Raw genomic sequence first — 15,533 nt, 5'->3', positions numbered from 1 at the left:
TATATCTATTTAGGGAAACTTAACTATCAAAGTGTTGTGGTATAATGGTTTAATTCTGAAGACCAGCTTTGTAGGTACCTCTTTAAATAGGTTTTGGAGTATGCTACATGTGTCACTTGTTCACATATAGTTGCCAAACATGGTGAATTGCAGCTCACCGCTGTTAGACCTGTGCTTCACTTATGCTATCCTTATGATTCCTAGTGTGGGTTTACAGCGACAATTCTTGGGATGTTTTGGTAGTGATCACATTGCTGGATCCTTTTTGAATTCTCATGAAACTTTGTTGGTGAAAATAGTTGTATCTGAAGGCAGTGTCAGCTTATTTATTTATGTAACATATTTGTATAGTGCAAGTCTCTGGGCAGTTTACAACAAAACAATAAAAACAAGTAAAAAAGTTAAAGCATTACAATTTAAAACTTAAAACAATGTTAAAAATTAAAAATCAAACTATTAAAACAGTATCCAGTTGAAAGCCTGGGAGAAAAAATGTGTCCTGACTGCCTCTTTAAAAGTTGTAAGGGATGAGGAGGCTCTTATTTCAGCAGGGAGCATGTTCCAAAGCCTCAGGACAGGAATGGAGAAAGCCTGTCTCCGAGTAGCCACCAGATGAGCCAGTGGCAACTGCAGACGAACCTCTCCTGCTGATCTCAATGGGCAGTGTGGTTCATAGCGAAGAAGGCGTTCTCTTAAATACCCAGGGCCCAAGCCGTTTAGGGCTTAATAGGTTATAACCAAAGCCTTGTATTTTGCCCAGAAACTTATCAGCAACCAGTGTAGATCTTTTAAGATAGGAGCGATATGGTCTCTCTGAGATGACCCAAAGACCAACCTGGCTGCCGCATTTTCGACCAACTGCAGTTTCCTGACTATGTAGAAAGGCTGCCCCACATAGAGCGCATTGCAGTAATCGAGTCTGGATGTGACCAGCAGATGTACTACTGTTCTGAGGTCATTTATCTCAAAAAAATGATTTAGATGGTATATCACTGAAGCTGATAAAAGGCACCTCTTGCCACTGCCTCAACCTGAGACACCAGGTAGAGAAGCACCCTGTTCCTTCTGGGCAAGTATGACTCCCTCCAGAACTGGCAGATCAAAATCATTTCCTGAGTTCCAACCCCACACAGTAAGTACCTCTTTCTTATCTGGATTCAGATAAGAATCTATTATCTTTCATCCAGCCATTTTCCGTTTCCAGGCAGGCATTTAGGGAGGTTATGCCTTTTTCTGATGATGTTGATTTGGAGAAAAAGATTTGGGTGTCATCAGCATACTGAAAACACCCTGCACCAAATCTGCTGATGATCTCTCCCAGCAGTTTCATGTAGATGTTAAACAACATCGAAGACGATATGGAGCCCTGAGGGACACCATACCGAAGTTCCAATTTTAAGAACAGTAGTCTTCAAAGGACACCATCTGGAATCTGTCCGAGAAGTATCAGTGGAACCACTGCAAAGCAGTGCCTCCCACCCTCAACACTCTCAGACATTACAGAAGGATACTATGGTCGATAGTATCGAAAGCTGCCGAGAGGTTCAAAAGGACCAACAGAGTTGCATTTCTTCTGTCAATTCCCAATTGGAGATCAGGATGACCAAGGCAATCTCCACCCCATAGCCCACCCAAAAGCCAGTCTGAAATGAATCTAGATAATCAGTTTCATCCAAGATTATCGGGAGTTGGGAAGCCACCACCCTCTCAATTACCTTGCCCAACCACGGAAGGTTGGAGACAGGCCTGTAGTTGCTTAACTCTGAGGGATCCAACATAGGCTTCTTCAAAAGAGGTCTAATTGCCTCCTTAAGGCAAGGAGGCATCCTGCCCTCTCTCAGAGAAGCATTTATGATCTCTGCTAAGCCTACAACAACCCTCCTGCCAGATAGTATAAACCATGTTTGGTAAGGGTCAAGAGAACAGGTGGTAGGCTGCACCATTCCAAGCAGCTTGTCCACATCCTTACGAATCACCAACTGAAACTGATCCAGCCTGATCACATAAGAGGAGTCATTTGATCCCTTGATTCAGACATTGCAGTAATTGTGGGGTCTAAATCCAAGTCGGCCCGAATATGAGAAATTTTATCTACAAAAAAACTGATTAAACACATCACAGCAGATAATAGATGGTTCCAAATTCTGATTCAAGGAAGGAGGGGCATTTATTCACCCTCTCACAACCCTGAACAACTCTGCTGGACACGAACTTGCGGACACAATACCTGCTGAAAAGAATCGCTTCTTTGCATAGATCTTCAAATGTGCTGTATGTTGTAATCGGTTGGATTTGAGTGAAGTCTTTTCCCACTTGTGCTCCAGTTATCTACCTTGCTGCTTCAGCCCCTGTAGTTCTTCTGTATACCAAGGGACCAAATTTGAAGTGGGTTGAAGAGAATGCTTAGGAGCAATCATGTCTACTGCCATGGTGAGGTTACTGTTCCAACTCTCCACCAGGGCATCAACAGGATCACCTCCAGAGCCAACACTAAATTCCTCCAAAGCTTCTTGGAACCCTACTGGATCCAATAACCTCAGGCGGATCATTCTAATGGGCCCCTCACCCCTGCAAAGATGGGGTGTGACCGTGAGTTCAACTTTAACCAGATGGTGGTCCATCCATGACAATGGGGAACTCACAGGAGTCGCCACCCACGGAACACCACCCTGATCATAGTGAAAGACCAGATCAAGCGTGTGACCAGCAAGATGTGTCGGTCCCGAGATGCCTTGGGATAGGCCCCTAGTTGTCATGGCTGCTATGAACCCCTGAACCACCCCAGACAGATTGGTCCCAAAGTGGACATTGAAGTCCCCCAGCACCACAAGTTAGCTACTTGCATGTTCAGTAAAATTCATTCATCTTGCTTTTTTGGAAAATGATAGCATTTTAGTAGTAAACCTTGTGATTGTCAAGTACAAATCAACCAAGTCCTATAGCTTTAGATAGGTAGCATGACCCATCTTCAATTAAAGGGGAAGTCTTGAGACAGAACTTTAATTTCTTGAAATGAGCCACAGGATTGTGGGTAGCATTTTATTTTCAGATCAGCCCTGTTGAATCAGGCCCACACAAGAAAGTGTGACAAGTGCAAGTCCAGCTTAATGTTTTGGTAGATGATCAAAATCCATTCAGATTCTATGGAATAGATTTAATAGTTTAAAATATGTTGAGCTTATTTGTGGATCTGACTGTTTGCCTCTATCTTCACACTATTAGTGGTTCTGTGCTTTTCTTACCATTTGTAAGGTTCAGAAACTTAAACATAATGGAAGCTAAGGTGTTCAAGATTCACCTGAAAATGTGTATCACAGAATAGGTTATAGGAAGTATGTTAATTTGGTTAGAGGCTTGGATACATCCTTATTTATTCTCCAAACCCACACTTGTTTTTCAAGGTTATTAAAAGTTTGGAAGTACTGTATTTGCATAAACATCATTTACTTGCTAACATATTGCATGCTTTCCAATTTAGATTTTCATTTTCAGTTTGTAACAAACAGAAATTAGTAAGCAGCTGAAAAAGTTAGGCAGTGTTGGAAGCCAGATTGTTTTCTCTTAAAACTGGTGTATTTTCTCTCAAATCCCCTTTAATTCCTTGTAGATGTTAGTTTGTTATAGCTGAATTTCTGCAATAGTTGATCCATCTAAAATTTGTAAATAGAAAAGACTTTAAATATACAAGTCTGTCTGGGGAAAAAACTTTTCTCTTTCAATCTTAAAAATCCAGCTTTATTTTTGCCACCAAATGTTACATCTGGGTGTTTCTGCAGAGTGATATCTGAGAAAAATATGCTTTATAGATTGCTCAATTTTTTGACCAGAGTTACTGGAGAAATGCACACTACCGTTCCACTTTCACATCTCATCTACTGGTTTTTCCCCTGGAAGAAGGGAATGTTGAATCCTATGCTCTGTGTTTCAAGAGCATAGAAATGCTTTCCAGATTCACTTTTACTGTAGTTGATGGAGACAAGAGATTGCTCTACTGTTTAAATGAGCTTTTCTGTATTGAGGAAAAATATTTGAGTCTTCCCAACTAATCTAAAACAGTATTGCTGCACAGGAAAAAAATTGACTTTGTCTCTCTTTCCTTGAGTCATAGCAATTTGTAGGACCTCTCTTCTTTATCACTGGGCATATTTCTCAGTCTTTTGATTTTCCCAGTAGTTCTTTATCTTATGTTTATCTTTCTGTTCAATCCGCTTTCACTCTTTGCTTATACTAAATTGTGCATATATGCCAATTCTGTGTTTATACTGAGAGTTTCTATAAGCATAAAGTGATCAGAAGACTGATAAGGTGCAAATAGCACATGATGCTGACAGATCTGTGTCTTTAAATGCAGAGTCTACCTCAATCACCTATAAAGAAGGGTGCATGATTGATTTTAAAAACAAGGGGCATGTGGGCAAGGGGTTCTAAACCTTCCTGCACCTGCCTTTCTGTGAAACCTGTTCTCCCAAATGCTTTCCACTAGCCAGGCTCTGGTATTGGAGTGTGGTAGAGGGAAAAGTTAAGTTGGGGATTGACTTCATGGAGCCCCAGGTATGTATGGGGTGGTGGTGTTATTTCACGTAGTCTTTCTGTTGAATAAATTGGACCTGCATTTTACATGTGCTTGGAAGAGATCTACATTGAAAGGAACAGGTCTGCTGCCACTGCATTTAGTTTGTGCCCAAATTATGATGTGAACATAACACAAATCTTCCCTCCTGTATTTTTAACTAGATCCTCTTTTGTGGGATGGAAATATCCAGTGCAAAGCAACTCACTTACTGATGTGGATTACTTTAGTTTCTTGTTTTCAACTCTTACAGGTAATTGATCTGAATTTAATATAATAAAATTGAAAAATTAAATTTGTTTTCATCATAATGCTGTTGGAAAAAATGCTGCATAAAGTAATTTATTTTTTATTTTTTATTTATTGTTAAATTTATATACCGCCTTTCATTAAAACAATCCCAAGGTGGTTTACAGCAAAATTTACAAACAAGATTGTAAAAAAGACACACACAAATGACACTCCCTCATTGTCGGCACCTAGAGTAGAGCCACCTCAGATGACCTCATCAAGCAGGCAGCAACCCTTGGGAGCAGGCAGTCCCTCATGTATCCCGGGCCCAAACCGTTAAGGCTTTAAAGGTCAAAACCAGCACCTTGAATTGGACCAGGAAACAAACTGGTAGCCAGTGCAGCTCTTTCAAAATGGGTGTGATGTGCTCCTACTGGGCAGCTCCAGATAAAACCTTAGCTGCCACATTTTGCACTAGCTGCGGTTTCCAGATAATCTGGATAGTGGTTCCAACATCCATAAGGACTGGGTTCTGCACCTGCGCAGACCATACTTCGGATAGAATTCTCTAGCTCCTCGCGATGCCCAACCTCCGGCAGCGCGTGGCTGCAGTACTCTTAAATGGTGGTTAGGTGTCCCCTTTCCTCAGTTTCTTGTTGACCGCCTAGGCGATCACACCTTTGGGAAACTTTTGCTCCTCAGAGGGATTACTGAATAGATAACTACGACTGGCACAGAATTTTACTAACCTTTCGGACAATCCTCGGCAAAGACAAACTGATTTATTAAAATAAATAAATAAATAAAACACACAAAAAACAAAGACTCGGAACGGACGACAGTTTTCTCTAGCAAATGACTCGGAACGGACGATGGTTTTCTCTAGCGAACAGCTTGGAACGGACATGGACTTCTCTTTGGTAAACATCTCAGACCCAAAAAAGTTAACTTGTTTGGCTTTCCATGGGTTTGGACAAGGAAATCCCAAGTGAGAAAACCACCTTCAGAAGGTGCCGCGATTGCCGCGGAAAAATCACTTCCACGGATGGCCATGAGCTTTGCCTATTCTGTTTAGGAGAGGCCCATAATATTTCCAGTTGCTCCTTATGCTCTATCTTCAATAAGCAGACTCTAAAGAACAGAGCTGCTCACCTTAAAGTGGCGTTAATGGAGCAGGCATTGCAGTCTAAACATTGAGGGGCTGCAGACTCGAGACCTGCTGTGACGCAGTCTAAAGTCTCGGAGTCAGCGTCATCTAAAGGCGCCGTTCTGACTGCTTCGACAGTGAAGCATACCTCGACATCGAAGAAATCAGCAAAAACCACCACGACGCCGAGCTCTTTGGCTTCAAAGGTATCGACTCCAACTGCAGCCCAAGCCTTTAAGAAACCAGAGGGGACCCTACTGGTTCTGAAACAAAAGAGTTCAACGTCAAAGATGGGGCCGCAGGAGAAGAGGTTTAAGAAGCACTGGGCAAAGGAGGTCGGGACTGGCTCCGAACACACGCCTTCCCCTACGGGGCCTCAAACCTATCGGAGCCCTCGATGCTGGGCAGCCTCACTTTCACCTGCTCCTCCTCCAAATCAGTCTCCATTGACGTCGAGGGTCACATCAGCAGAACCGTCGACGTCGAAGTCAGCGCCGACATCGAGGCACACACCAGCAAAGCCATCGATGTCGAAGACGGCTCCAACACCAAAGGTTGCTACGACAGAGGCTTTGACGATACCTGGGACAACAGTGACTACAGCAGAGGCTACAAGGTTGAAGACGACGTCGTAAGTGGGATTGAATCTTTATGTACTGGACGAGTATACTGAGGAGGGAGCGTTCGAGCCCGACTTCGGTACCGACGCAGGACAGTATGATGCAGTGGCAATAATCCATGATGCTGAACTCGAGCCTATACCAGACCATGAAATGGGCTTTGAAGTTCAACCCACCAACTCATGACATCAGTGTGGAGAACACTCTCCACTGCATGCTACAGTCAGAGGAGACTACGACCTCCACATACACCTTTCAGGGATTCAGGGACACCACTCCAGTCCCGAAGACACCGTCCTTTACATGTCCCTCTACTCCTACAACAGGCCTTCTACCCCAGGGAGGGTGGCGCAATACCTGCACCATCACTCCAGAAGAGTACTCTCTCTTCCAGTTATGGCTGTCTGAAAGAGGCCAACCGCATTCCCTGAGGGAATTAAAGGAATCGGCAGTGCAGACTGCCGCTCCCATAACTTTACAAAGGACAGTCTCTCTGCAGGCCGATTGGCCAGTGGAACCGGAGAAAGCTATTAGCGGGATTAGCTAATGTTTCATTAAAGGTCCACGTGGCCGCTTTGTCTTCGCGACACACAGGTTGGGATGGCAAGACTGTTTTCACGCACCCTAAATGTAAGGACTTCCTCAGAGGAATAAATAATCTATACCTGCCTGTTCGACAACCTGCAGAAAAATGGAGCCTTTCGCTAGTCCTAGGGGCACTGACAGAGGCCCCTTTTGAACCCATGGCCTTGGCATCATTGAAATTGACAACCCTAAAGACTTTGTTCTTAGTGGCAATAACCACAGTGAGGAGGGTGAGTGAGCTCGGGGCCCTCCGGATAGATGAACTATACACCGTGATTCACCCTGACCGTGTGATAATGCGTTTAGATCCGGATTTCAGACCAACAGTCATCACCGATTTCCACCTCAATACGAATATAGTCTTACCAACCATCTTTAAGAATCCTGAGACACAGCTTGACAAGGCAATGCATTCTCTGGATGTCAGAAGAGCATTGCTGTACTATCTAAAGGCTACACAACGGGTCCGTAAGACAAATCTCCTGTTTGTCTGTGAGAAGGGCTGGCATAGGGGCCAACCTCCATCACACCAGAAGTGGGTGTTTTGGCTAGTAGAGCTGATAAGGATGGCTTATGATTTACAGAACGTTACTCCACTCTCTAAGATTCGAGCACACTCCACCAGGTCATATGCAACCTCTGCAGCACACCTGTCGGGCATCAGATTTCAAGACATCTGTTTGGCAGCCACGTAGGCATCACACCAGACTTTTATCAAGCATTACGCCTTGGACATTAGATTGGCAGCTGCGGCTGAATTTGGACAGGCAGTTTTAAACAGAATCCTACCATAGCGTCATGCAACCACCACCATACTCTACAGCTTGTGATTCACCCAGTCCTTATGGATGTTGGAATCACTATCCAGATAAACAGGTTGCTTACCTGTAACAGGTGATCTGGTAGTGGTTCCATACATTCATAAGACCCGCCTGTCCATCCCCGCTGCATATTTGGGTGAACGAGAAGAATAAGCTACGGTGCTTGCCTTTGAGACATCATTATATCTATCTCTACTCAAAATTGTAGTGCCAGTCCTCAGTCACACTGAAGGGCTTATCACCAAGAAACTGAGGAAAGGGGATGCCTAACCGCCGTTTAAGGGTACTGCAGCCACGCGCTGCCGGCGGTTGGGCGTCGCAAGGAGCTAGAGAATTCTATCCGAAGTATGGTCTGCGCAGGCGCAGAACCCAGTCCTTATGAATGTATGGAACCACTACCAGATAGATCACCTGTTACAGGTGAGCAACCTGTTTTTCTTCATGGGCAGCCCCACATAGTGTGTTACAGTAATCTAGCTGTGAATGTGACTAAGGCATGGGTAACTGTGGCCAGGTCTGCCTTCTCTAGAAAGGGATGCAGCTGGTGCACTAAGCAAAGCCGTGCAAAGGCACCCCGGCCACTGCCTCCACCTGAGCTTCCAAAAGCAGAGCCGAGTCCAGTAATATCCGCAAGCTGCGTACTTGCTCCTTCAAGGGGAGTGCAACCCCATCCAGAACCAGTAAAACCTCCTCATCTCGACTGGCTTTCCTACTGACCAACATTATCTCCGTCTTGTCTGAATTTAATTACAGTTTTTTAGCCCACATCCAACCCATCACTGTCTCCAGCCTCTGATTCAGGATATCTACCACCTCCCTAGGATCAGGTGATAAGGAGAGATAGAGCTGAGTGTCATCTGCATATTGCTGACAACTCAGTCCAAGTCCCCAAATGACCTCTCCCAGCAGTTCCATGTAGATGTTAAACAGCATGGGGGACAAGACCGAACCCTGCGGGGCCCCACGGACCAATGGCCACAAAGCTGAGCAGTAGTCTCCCAGCACCACCTTTTGGGCCCTCTCCCAAGAAAGGACCAGAACCACTGCAACACAGTACCTCAGATTCCCATACTCAAGAGGCAGCCCAGAAGGATACTATGGTCAGTGGTATCAAACGCCACCGAGAGGTCCAGCAGAACCAACAGGGACGCACTCTCCCTGTCTAGTTCCCGGTGTAGGTCATCCACTAGAGCGACCAAGGCAGTCTCAGTCCCATGCCCGGGGAAGAAGCCAGATTGAAAAGGGTCCAGATAATCCGTATCATCCAAGACCCTCTGCAGACCACACGCTCTATCACCTTGCCCCAAAAGGGCAGGTTAGAAACCGGTCTATAGTTGTCCGGGTTGGAGGGATAAAGGGAGGGCTTTTTAACAATGGTCTTACCATCGCCTTCTTAAGGCACGATGGTATCCTGCCCTCCCTTAATGAGGCATTAATAATCATCTCCAACCATCTACCTGTACCCTCCCTGGCAGCTTTTATTAGCCATGAAGGGTAAGGGTCAAGAGTACACAATGTCTCCTGCACTCTGCCCAGGATCTTGTTCACGTCCTCAGGACCAGGTGGTACCAAAGGCATGTCTGCCTTTGATAGGACCAGATGGTACCAAAGGCATGTCTGCCGGACTGCCAAAACTCTGGGGTCCAAATCAGCATGAATGTGAGCGATTTTATCTGCAAATTGACACGCAAACTGATCACAGCGGGCTGTAGATGATTCCTCCATTACCTGGGGGGATGTGTGCAGCAATGTCTTTGCTACACGAAACAGCTCCGCTGGTCTGCACTGAGCAGATGCAATGGAGGTGGAGAAAAAGCATTTTTTCACCATCCCCACTGCCATGGAGTAGTCCCTAAAATGGGTTCTAGCCCGTGTTTGGTCAGATTCGTCATGGCTCTTCCTCCAGCGTCATTCCAGCCGTTGCCCGAGTTGTTTCATCGCCCTAAGCTCCGAGGAAAACCAAGGTGCCGAACAGGCTCTACCAAGCCGGATAGGGCCTTTAGGAGCAACTGCCTGAGCTGTCTCTCCATTCCAGAGATCAACCAGGGCCTTGAGTAATTCTGGTATATTTGTACAAACAATGAATATAAATAAAATTCTACTATTTATGTAATACAGTGGCTGACATCCAGACACTGCATTTTAAATGTTTTGCACGTGCAGGAGGAGGACAATTTTTGTTGGTCTCCCCTTTTCTCTGCAGGCCTCCGTGTCTTGCAAAAAGATGTCCCCAAGGGTTGAGGGACCCTCAGGGATGTATTTTTGGAGGCACAGTGGACTGCAGAAGGGGTGGACAGCAAAAATCTCCCTCTCCCTGTTGCATATATACAGTGTTAGGATGTCAGCCAATGATTATAAACTATAAGGTACATTTGTGATGGCTGTTTACATTCACCCCAGTTACCATTGGGCTTCAGTTGCATTCATCTCTTCATTAAAGAGATTGGTGAGGTTCAATGCAACAAATCATGATTTCTTGTTTTGATCAGGAGCATTACTTCCTCCTCCATGAAGGGAAGAGATTGGAAGCTTCTGTTGTTGTTTTAGAACAAACTGCAGTTTGTTGTTGTGGCCAAACTTGCAAACTGTTGTTTGTTTAACCAGGATATCAAACCATTGACCCTGGTTTGCTATTCAAAACAGTTTGCAGACTCAGTCGCAGTGATAACGCTACAGTTTGTTCTAAAGCAGGAGTGGAATCTCCAATCTCCTGCTCTCACACAGGAGTCTGAAATGTGCTGTAATATTAAACCAACCTTTTTGAAAAAATACCAGCAGGCAGTGTTTGAACTTCATATGTTTCCATATGTATGTTTGGGAGAACAGAGCAAATGTGTACCTGCTAGTTTTATCAGAATAAGACATCAAGAGGTTTTAAAATAGAAAACAAACTAGAAGGTACACATTTGCTCTGTTCTCCCAAACATACAAACACATATATGGAAACATAAGAAGTTTCCATATTTGTAAGATGGTTGATGAGTCTTTGAATACAGAGCAATGCTGTTGAAAACTTGACAGTGCCCTAGAATTCTCCAACTAAACTGAGAAGTTTCAAAAGCAGTTCGGTATGGCATGGCAGGGAGGGGGCAGCCCTGCTATTCAAAAGTGGGCCGGGGGTGTGGGGAGTTAATTCTGCTGAGCTGGCATAGGCTCCCAGTGGAAGTCTACGCATCTCTTATTATTCCAGCCATGCTAGTTATTGACTTTATATAATATCTGAAGGGCACAATCTAGTCATAGCTGAGCTCTTTCTACCCCTTTTGAAGTCCATGCTTAAATCTTCCATTGAAATTAATGGGGCTTACAAGTCTTTAACTTTGGATCATGACATAGTGTAAGAGTGCCACTATTATAAACTAAAAGTAAGTAAAGTATGCCGTCAAGACAATTCCGACTCCTGGTGCCCACAGAGCCCTATTGTTTTCTTTGGTAGAATACAGGAGGGGTTTACCATTGTTTACCATCAGCAATCTGAGATGATGCCTTTCAGCATCTTCCTATATCACTGTTTTCCGATATAGTACCAGCAGGGATTTGAACCAGCAACCTTCTGCTTGTTAGTCAAGCATTTCCCTGCTGTGCCACTTAAAATGATGCTACTATTATAGTTTCCTGATTATTGCTGAAAACTTAAATTTTTTCCTTCTCTGCTGGTGCAAGGAGGGTATCCAATGAGTTATATCCTCCCACATGCTCCAGAGGCAGGACTGCAAATTTTCAGTAGAACCTTTTTCTGAGCTTGGGGATGAGATCCCCACCCAGTTCTGTTAGTCCTGCTAGTTCCAGGAACAGCCACTCCTCTGCCTTATACTTCAAAGCTATTCTGCCTTTTGTTCCTAGAGTATTTTCCTCTTCCTTCTTCTTAATAAACAAATTCAAGCATAATTTGCAACCAACTCTGCCTCATCTTCACCTAGGAGTTCTAAGAGACATTGTTGCCTATTCCTGCCCCCAGACTGAATTTAAAATCTATTAATGCTTCTACAAGCCATTCCTCACAACGCATTCACCAGCCTCCTATCCCTGGCTAGCCTCCTAGGTCCAATGGTAGTTTCCCTAGACACAGTTTTGTGGGCCAGATTCCACCTTTGCACATGCAGTGTACCTTCTACCACATCAGGAAAACATTGGCAAGAGACTCCAAACTTTTCCTAGTCATGTCACTACTCCCTACTTTGGTGGACACACCCTCCCATCCTGTCTCTGGGCAGGCTCTTCATGAAACCAAACAGAATCCCCCTCGATATTTTAAAGAGGCTTTTAAGCTAGGGACCCTAAAAGTCTTAGCATTCAGTCGGTTCTTGCCTATTGCGGGTTTCCCAATCACAGATTTGAGTATCTGCGATTGAGAAATTGTTACCACCCTCACCAACTACGACTCAAGTATTCGCGGTTTGGCGCCAATTTTTTTTTATTTTGGGTAGTTTGGTGGCACATTCTGGAGGTTGGGGCAGTTTCTCTATTTTTTCTTTATTTTCAGGTACTTTTCCAATCGATTCCCCTAACCCCCTATTTCCCATGGAAATCATTGTCTTGCCTACTGCAAATTCGCCAACCACAGTGGTTTCCAGGAACAGAACCCTCACGTTTGGCAATTGACCACTGTATACTGGTTTTGCCTATCCCTGCTGGCTTTCCAACACCTTATACAGGGGGAACACATACTCATGTACACAGACTACGTGATGGCCAAAGCCCACATCGGTCAATAGGGAGGTGCATGCTCCAAGTCAATACAGCAAGAAGCAGTGCTTCTCCTTCAGTGGATGGAATTCACCTGACTTCCGTTCTTCCATACCATGTCAGTGGACTCCTGAACTCCAATGTAGACTGGCTTGGCTATCAGGAGCTGAAACTTATGGAATAGAGCCTCAGTTCACAAGTATTCCAATCCCTTATCAGCCACTTTGTGACCCTAGCAGTAGATCTATTTGCCTCCTCACTGAACAAGAAGCTACCCAGATTTTATTCCATATTCGCCTTCGAGAGCACGGAGGCAGTTGATGCACTACCTGCCCGCCCCACTATGCTTTCTGTCTAGTTCGTCTTCTAGCTTGCTTCCTTCGGGAGCAACATCTCAACAAGGCAGAGGTAATACTAATAGCACTCTACTGGCCAAGGAGACTGTGCTTCTCCAAGATAATTCAACTCACACCCTGGTTCATGCTTCCTCTTCCTGTGTTTTGACCACCTACATACGGACCAATATGCCTCCACAATCCGGCCTGGTTAAAGCTTGCCTTTTGGAGACTGAACGCAACATCTTAAGTCTACAAAGATACTCTTCTAAGGATTTACCGGACTACCTGCTAAGTTTTCCTACACTGGGCCAGACTAAATAACATCTCTCCAGACTAGAAATGTGCAGAACCTTCCACACTCAGAACGTTGCGACTCAAAATGAGCCATTTCGAGTGTTCTGAACTCAAAACAGAATGCCCTTTAAATGAAGTGCCTGTTCTGATCTTTGAACGGCCCATTTAGACTTGGAATGTTCTGAGTGTTCCAAATGCCATTTTGGATTCCAAAATGGTGCTCTTCTGGCCCCTGCACATGTTCAGAAGCTGTTTGCATGGTGGTGCTAACCATGTGAATGGCTTCCAACACCAGGAGAGTGCCATTTTGAAATCTAAAATGCTGCTCAGAACATTCAGTGTTGGAATGGGGTTGTTCTGTTGGAACAACCTGCTCAACCAGTTGTTCTGAGCTCGGAACGGAACACTAAATCCATCTCGTGCACATCCCTACTCCAGACAAGTGTGGGCTGAAGGAGCTTCTTGACTTTTAACAACCATAATTGGACAAAAGGCCTAAAGGCAAATATGCACTAAAAGCAAGCAGCCTCTCTCATCTGCCTCCTTTCTCACATGATACAAGATAATCTACAATCTCATCTACACTTCAGATAACTTTCTCTGCAGCTCAACCCTTCTTGCCTTTCTGACCATCCATGGCTTCCCCATATTGGAGCTGCACATAGTATCCTGTGTACTTCATTTGCCACCTTTCGAGCCCATCTGTGCTGTACCACTTCACATACTCTCATTCATACTTGAATTTTTAGTTGTAGTGACCTTAGCCAGAAGGGTGTCAGAACTTCACACGCTGTCAGTTAAGGACCACCGCAACATCTTTCCCCGATCCAGTGTCCCCAGAGTACCATCTATCTTTCATTATTTCCAAGATATAGTACTGCCATCCTTCTGTCTTAACCCATTTTCACCCTAGGGAGAAGGATTATCATAAATTAGATGTCTGTAGGATACTTAAGTTCTACATTAAACACATATTTTGTATCTTTCCTGATCTGGATCGTGATCCATTGTGTTCATAAGGAAATGGGGTTCTGCGCCTGTGCAGGCACTGCGTGGGCCAACGTATTATCCTCCACAATTGCAAGATGGATCAAAGTCTTCATTCTTCTGTCTATAAGGTCCAACATCTCCATCCTCCATTTCACATGTCTAACTCCTCCCAATCAGCAGCCACCTCTGTGGCATTCTCTTCAAATGACTCCTTGAGAACTGCAAGGCAGTGACTTGAAAGTCCCTTTTCACCTTTACCAGACACCGTAAGCCGTATACCTATTCCTCTGCACAAGTTACCTTTTGGCTGTAGAGTGCTTCAACACATCTTTCTGCCCCAGTAGATCCTGCCTGTCATACCCAGGAAACTGGCTGTGGTGTATGTCACTGGATACCTTCATCTACCAGCAGAGAAAGGAGCATTGGTTACTTACCATGAAAGCTTTTTTCTTGATGGTGGAGGGCATCGAAGCCTGCCCTTGTTTTCTTCTGAGGGTTGAGTCTCCTGGAATGAAAGGACGCTGTACTGCGTTGCCTTTTCCTCTCTCCTCACAAACTCTTATTGTGACTAGTGGCTTCCTGTCACAATAATAGACTTGACAGAACTGGATGGGGATCTCTTCCTTCAGCTTTTAAAGGCTCTACTGAAAATCTACATAGTCCTCCCTCAGGCTTATATGGGAGAAGATGATCCACTATCAAGAAGAAGCCTTCATAGTAAATAACCAATGCCCCATTTTTAATTTATACTTTTAACTGTCATTCTGGCTGTGACTGCTGATTTTGTGCATTTTCCTGTGTCTTGCATGAACGTGAAGTAGAGAGAGAGAATGTTTTTATGTACTTGTAATAAATATTGATGTAATAGATGACAAATAAGTGGTTCATTCTCAGATTTGCTTCTTATTTGTTACTCTTATTAACTTCTTGTAGGCTTTTCCAGAGAAGAGTTGAGTAGCCTCCAGAGTATTAGAGGAAGACCTCACATAAGCCAATCACAGCTTTCTCCTGTCCAGCTCTACCTGACAGACCTGGATCAGTTTTTATATCATTGGGCTGTAACAGAGGTAATGCTATCTGCATTGAAAATGCAAAGTAGAAAGGTGATGTTGCCATTAGCCTATCCTAAAATGAAGGAAGTGTTTGGTGGTTCATTAATGGGAAAGGTTTTCTAAGAGTAAAAATTCTATGTATTCTCCCCTGGTTAGGTTTCTCATGGGGCACAACAGGATGCTAATACTGACTGCAGCT

The 15,533-nt window shown here is 44.3% G+C and overlaps 1 protein-coding gene across 2 annotated transcripts in view; it reads left to right on the top strand.

Moving 5' to 3' along the window:
• The window catches only part of TEX10 (testis expressed 10), a 55,034-nt gene that overhangs the window by 29,400 nt on the left and 10,101 nt on the right, over positions 1-15,533 (top strand). For both annotated transcript variants that reach the window (XM_053262837.1, XM_053262838.1), the window contains exons 10-11: positions 4,735-4,823; positions 15,216-15,349. In XM_053262837.1, the coding sequence (XP_053118812.1) occupies positions 4,735-4,823; positions 15,216-15,349 (223 nt within the window). The remainder of the gene's footprint in view (positions 1-4,734; positions 4,824-15,215; positions 15,350-15,533) is intronic.

The sequence above is a fragment of the Hemicordylus capensis genome, chromosome 6 (assembly GCF_027244095.1).
Source record: "Hemicordylus capensis ecotype Gifberg chromosome 6, rHemCap1.1.pri, whole genome shotgun sequence".
Lineage (NCBI taxonomy): Eukaryota > Metazoa > Chordata > Lepidosauria > Squamata > Cordylidae > Hemicordylus > Hemicordylus capensis.
This window is presented reverse-complemented; position numbering and strand designations above follow the sequence as displayed.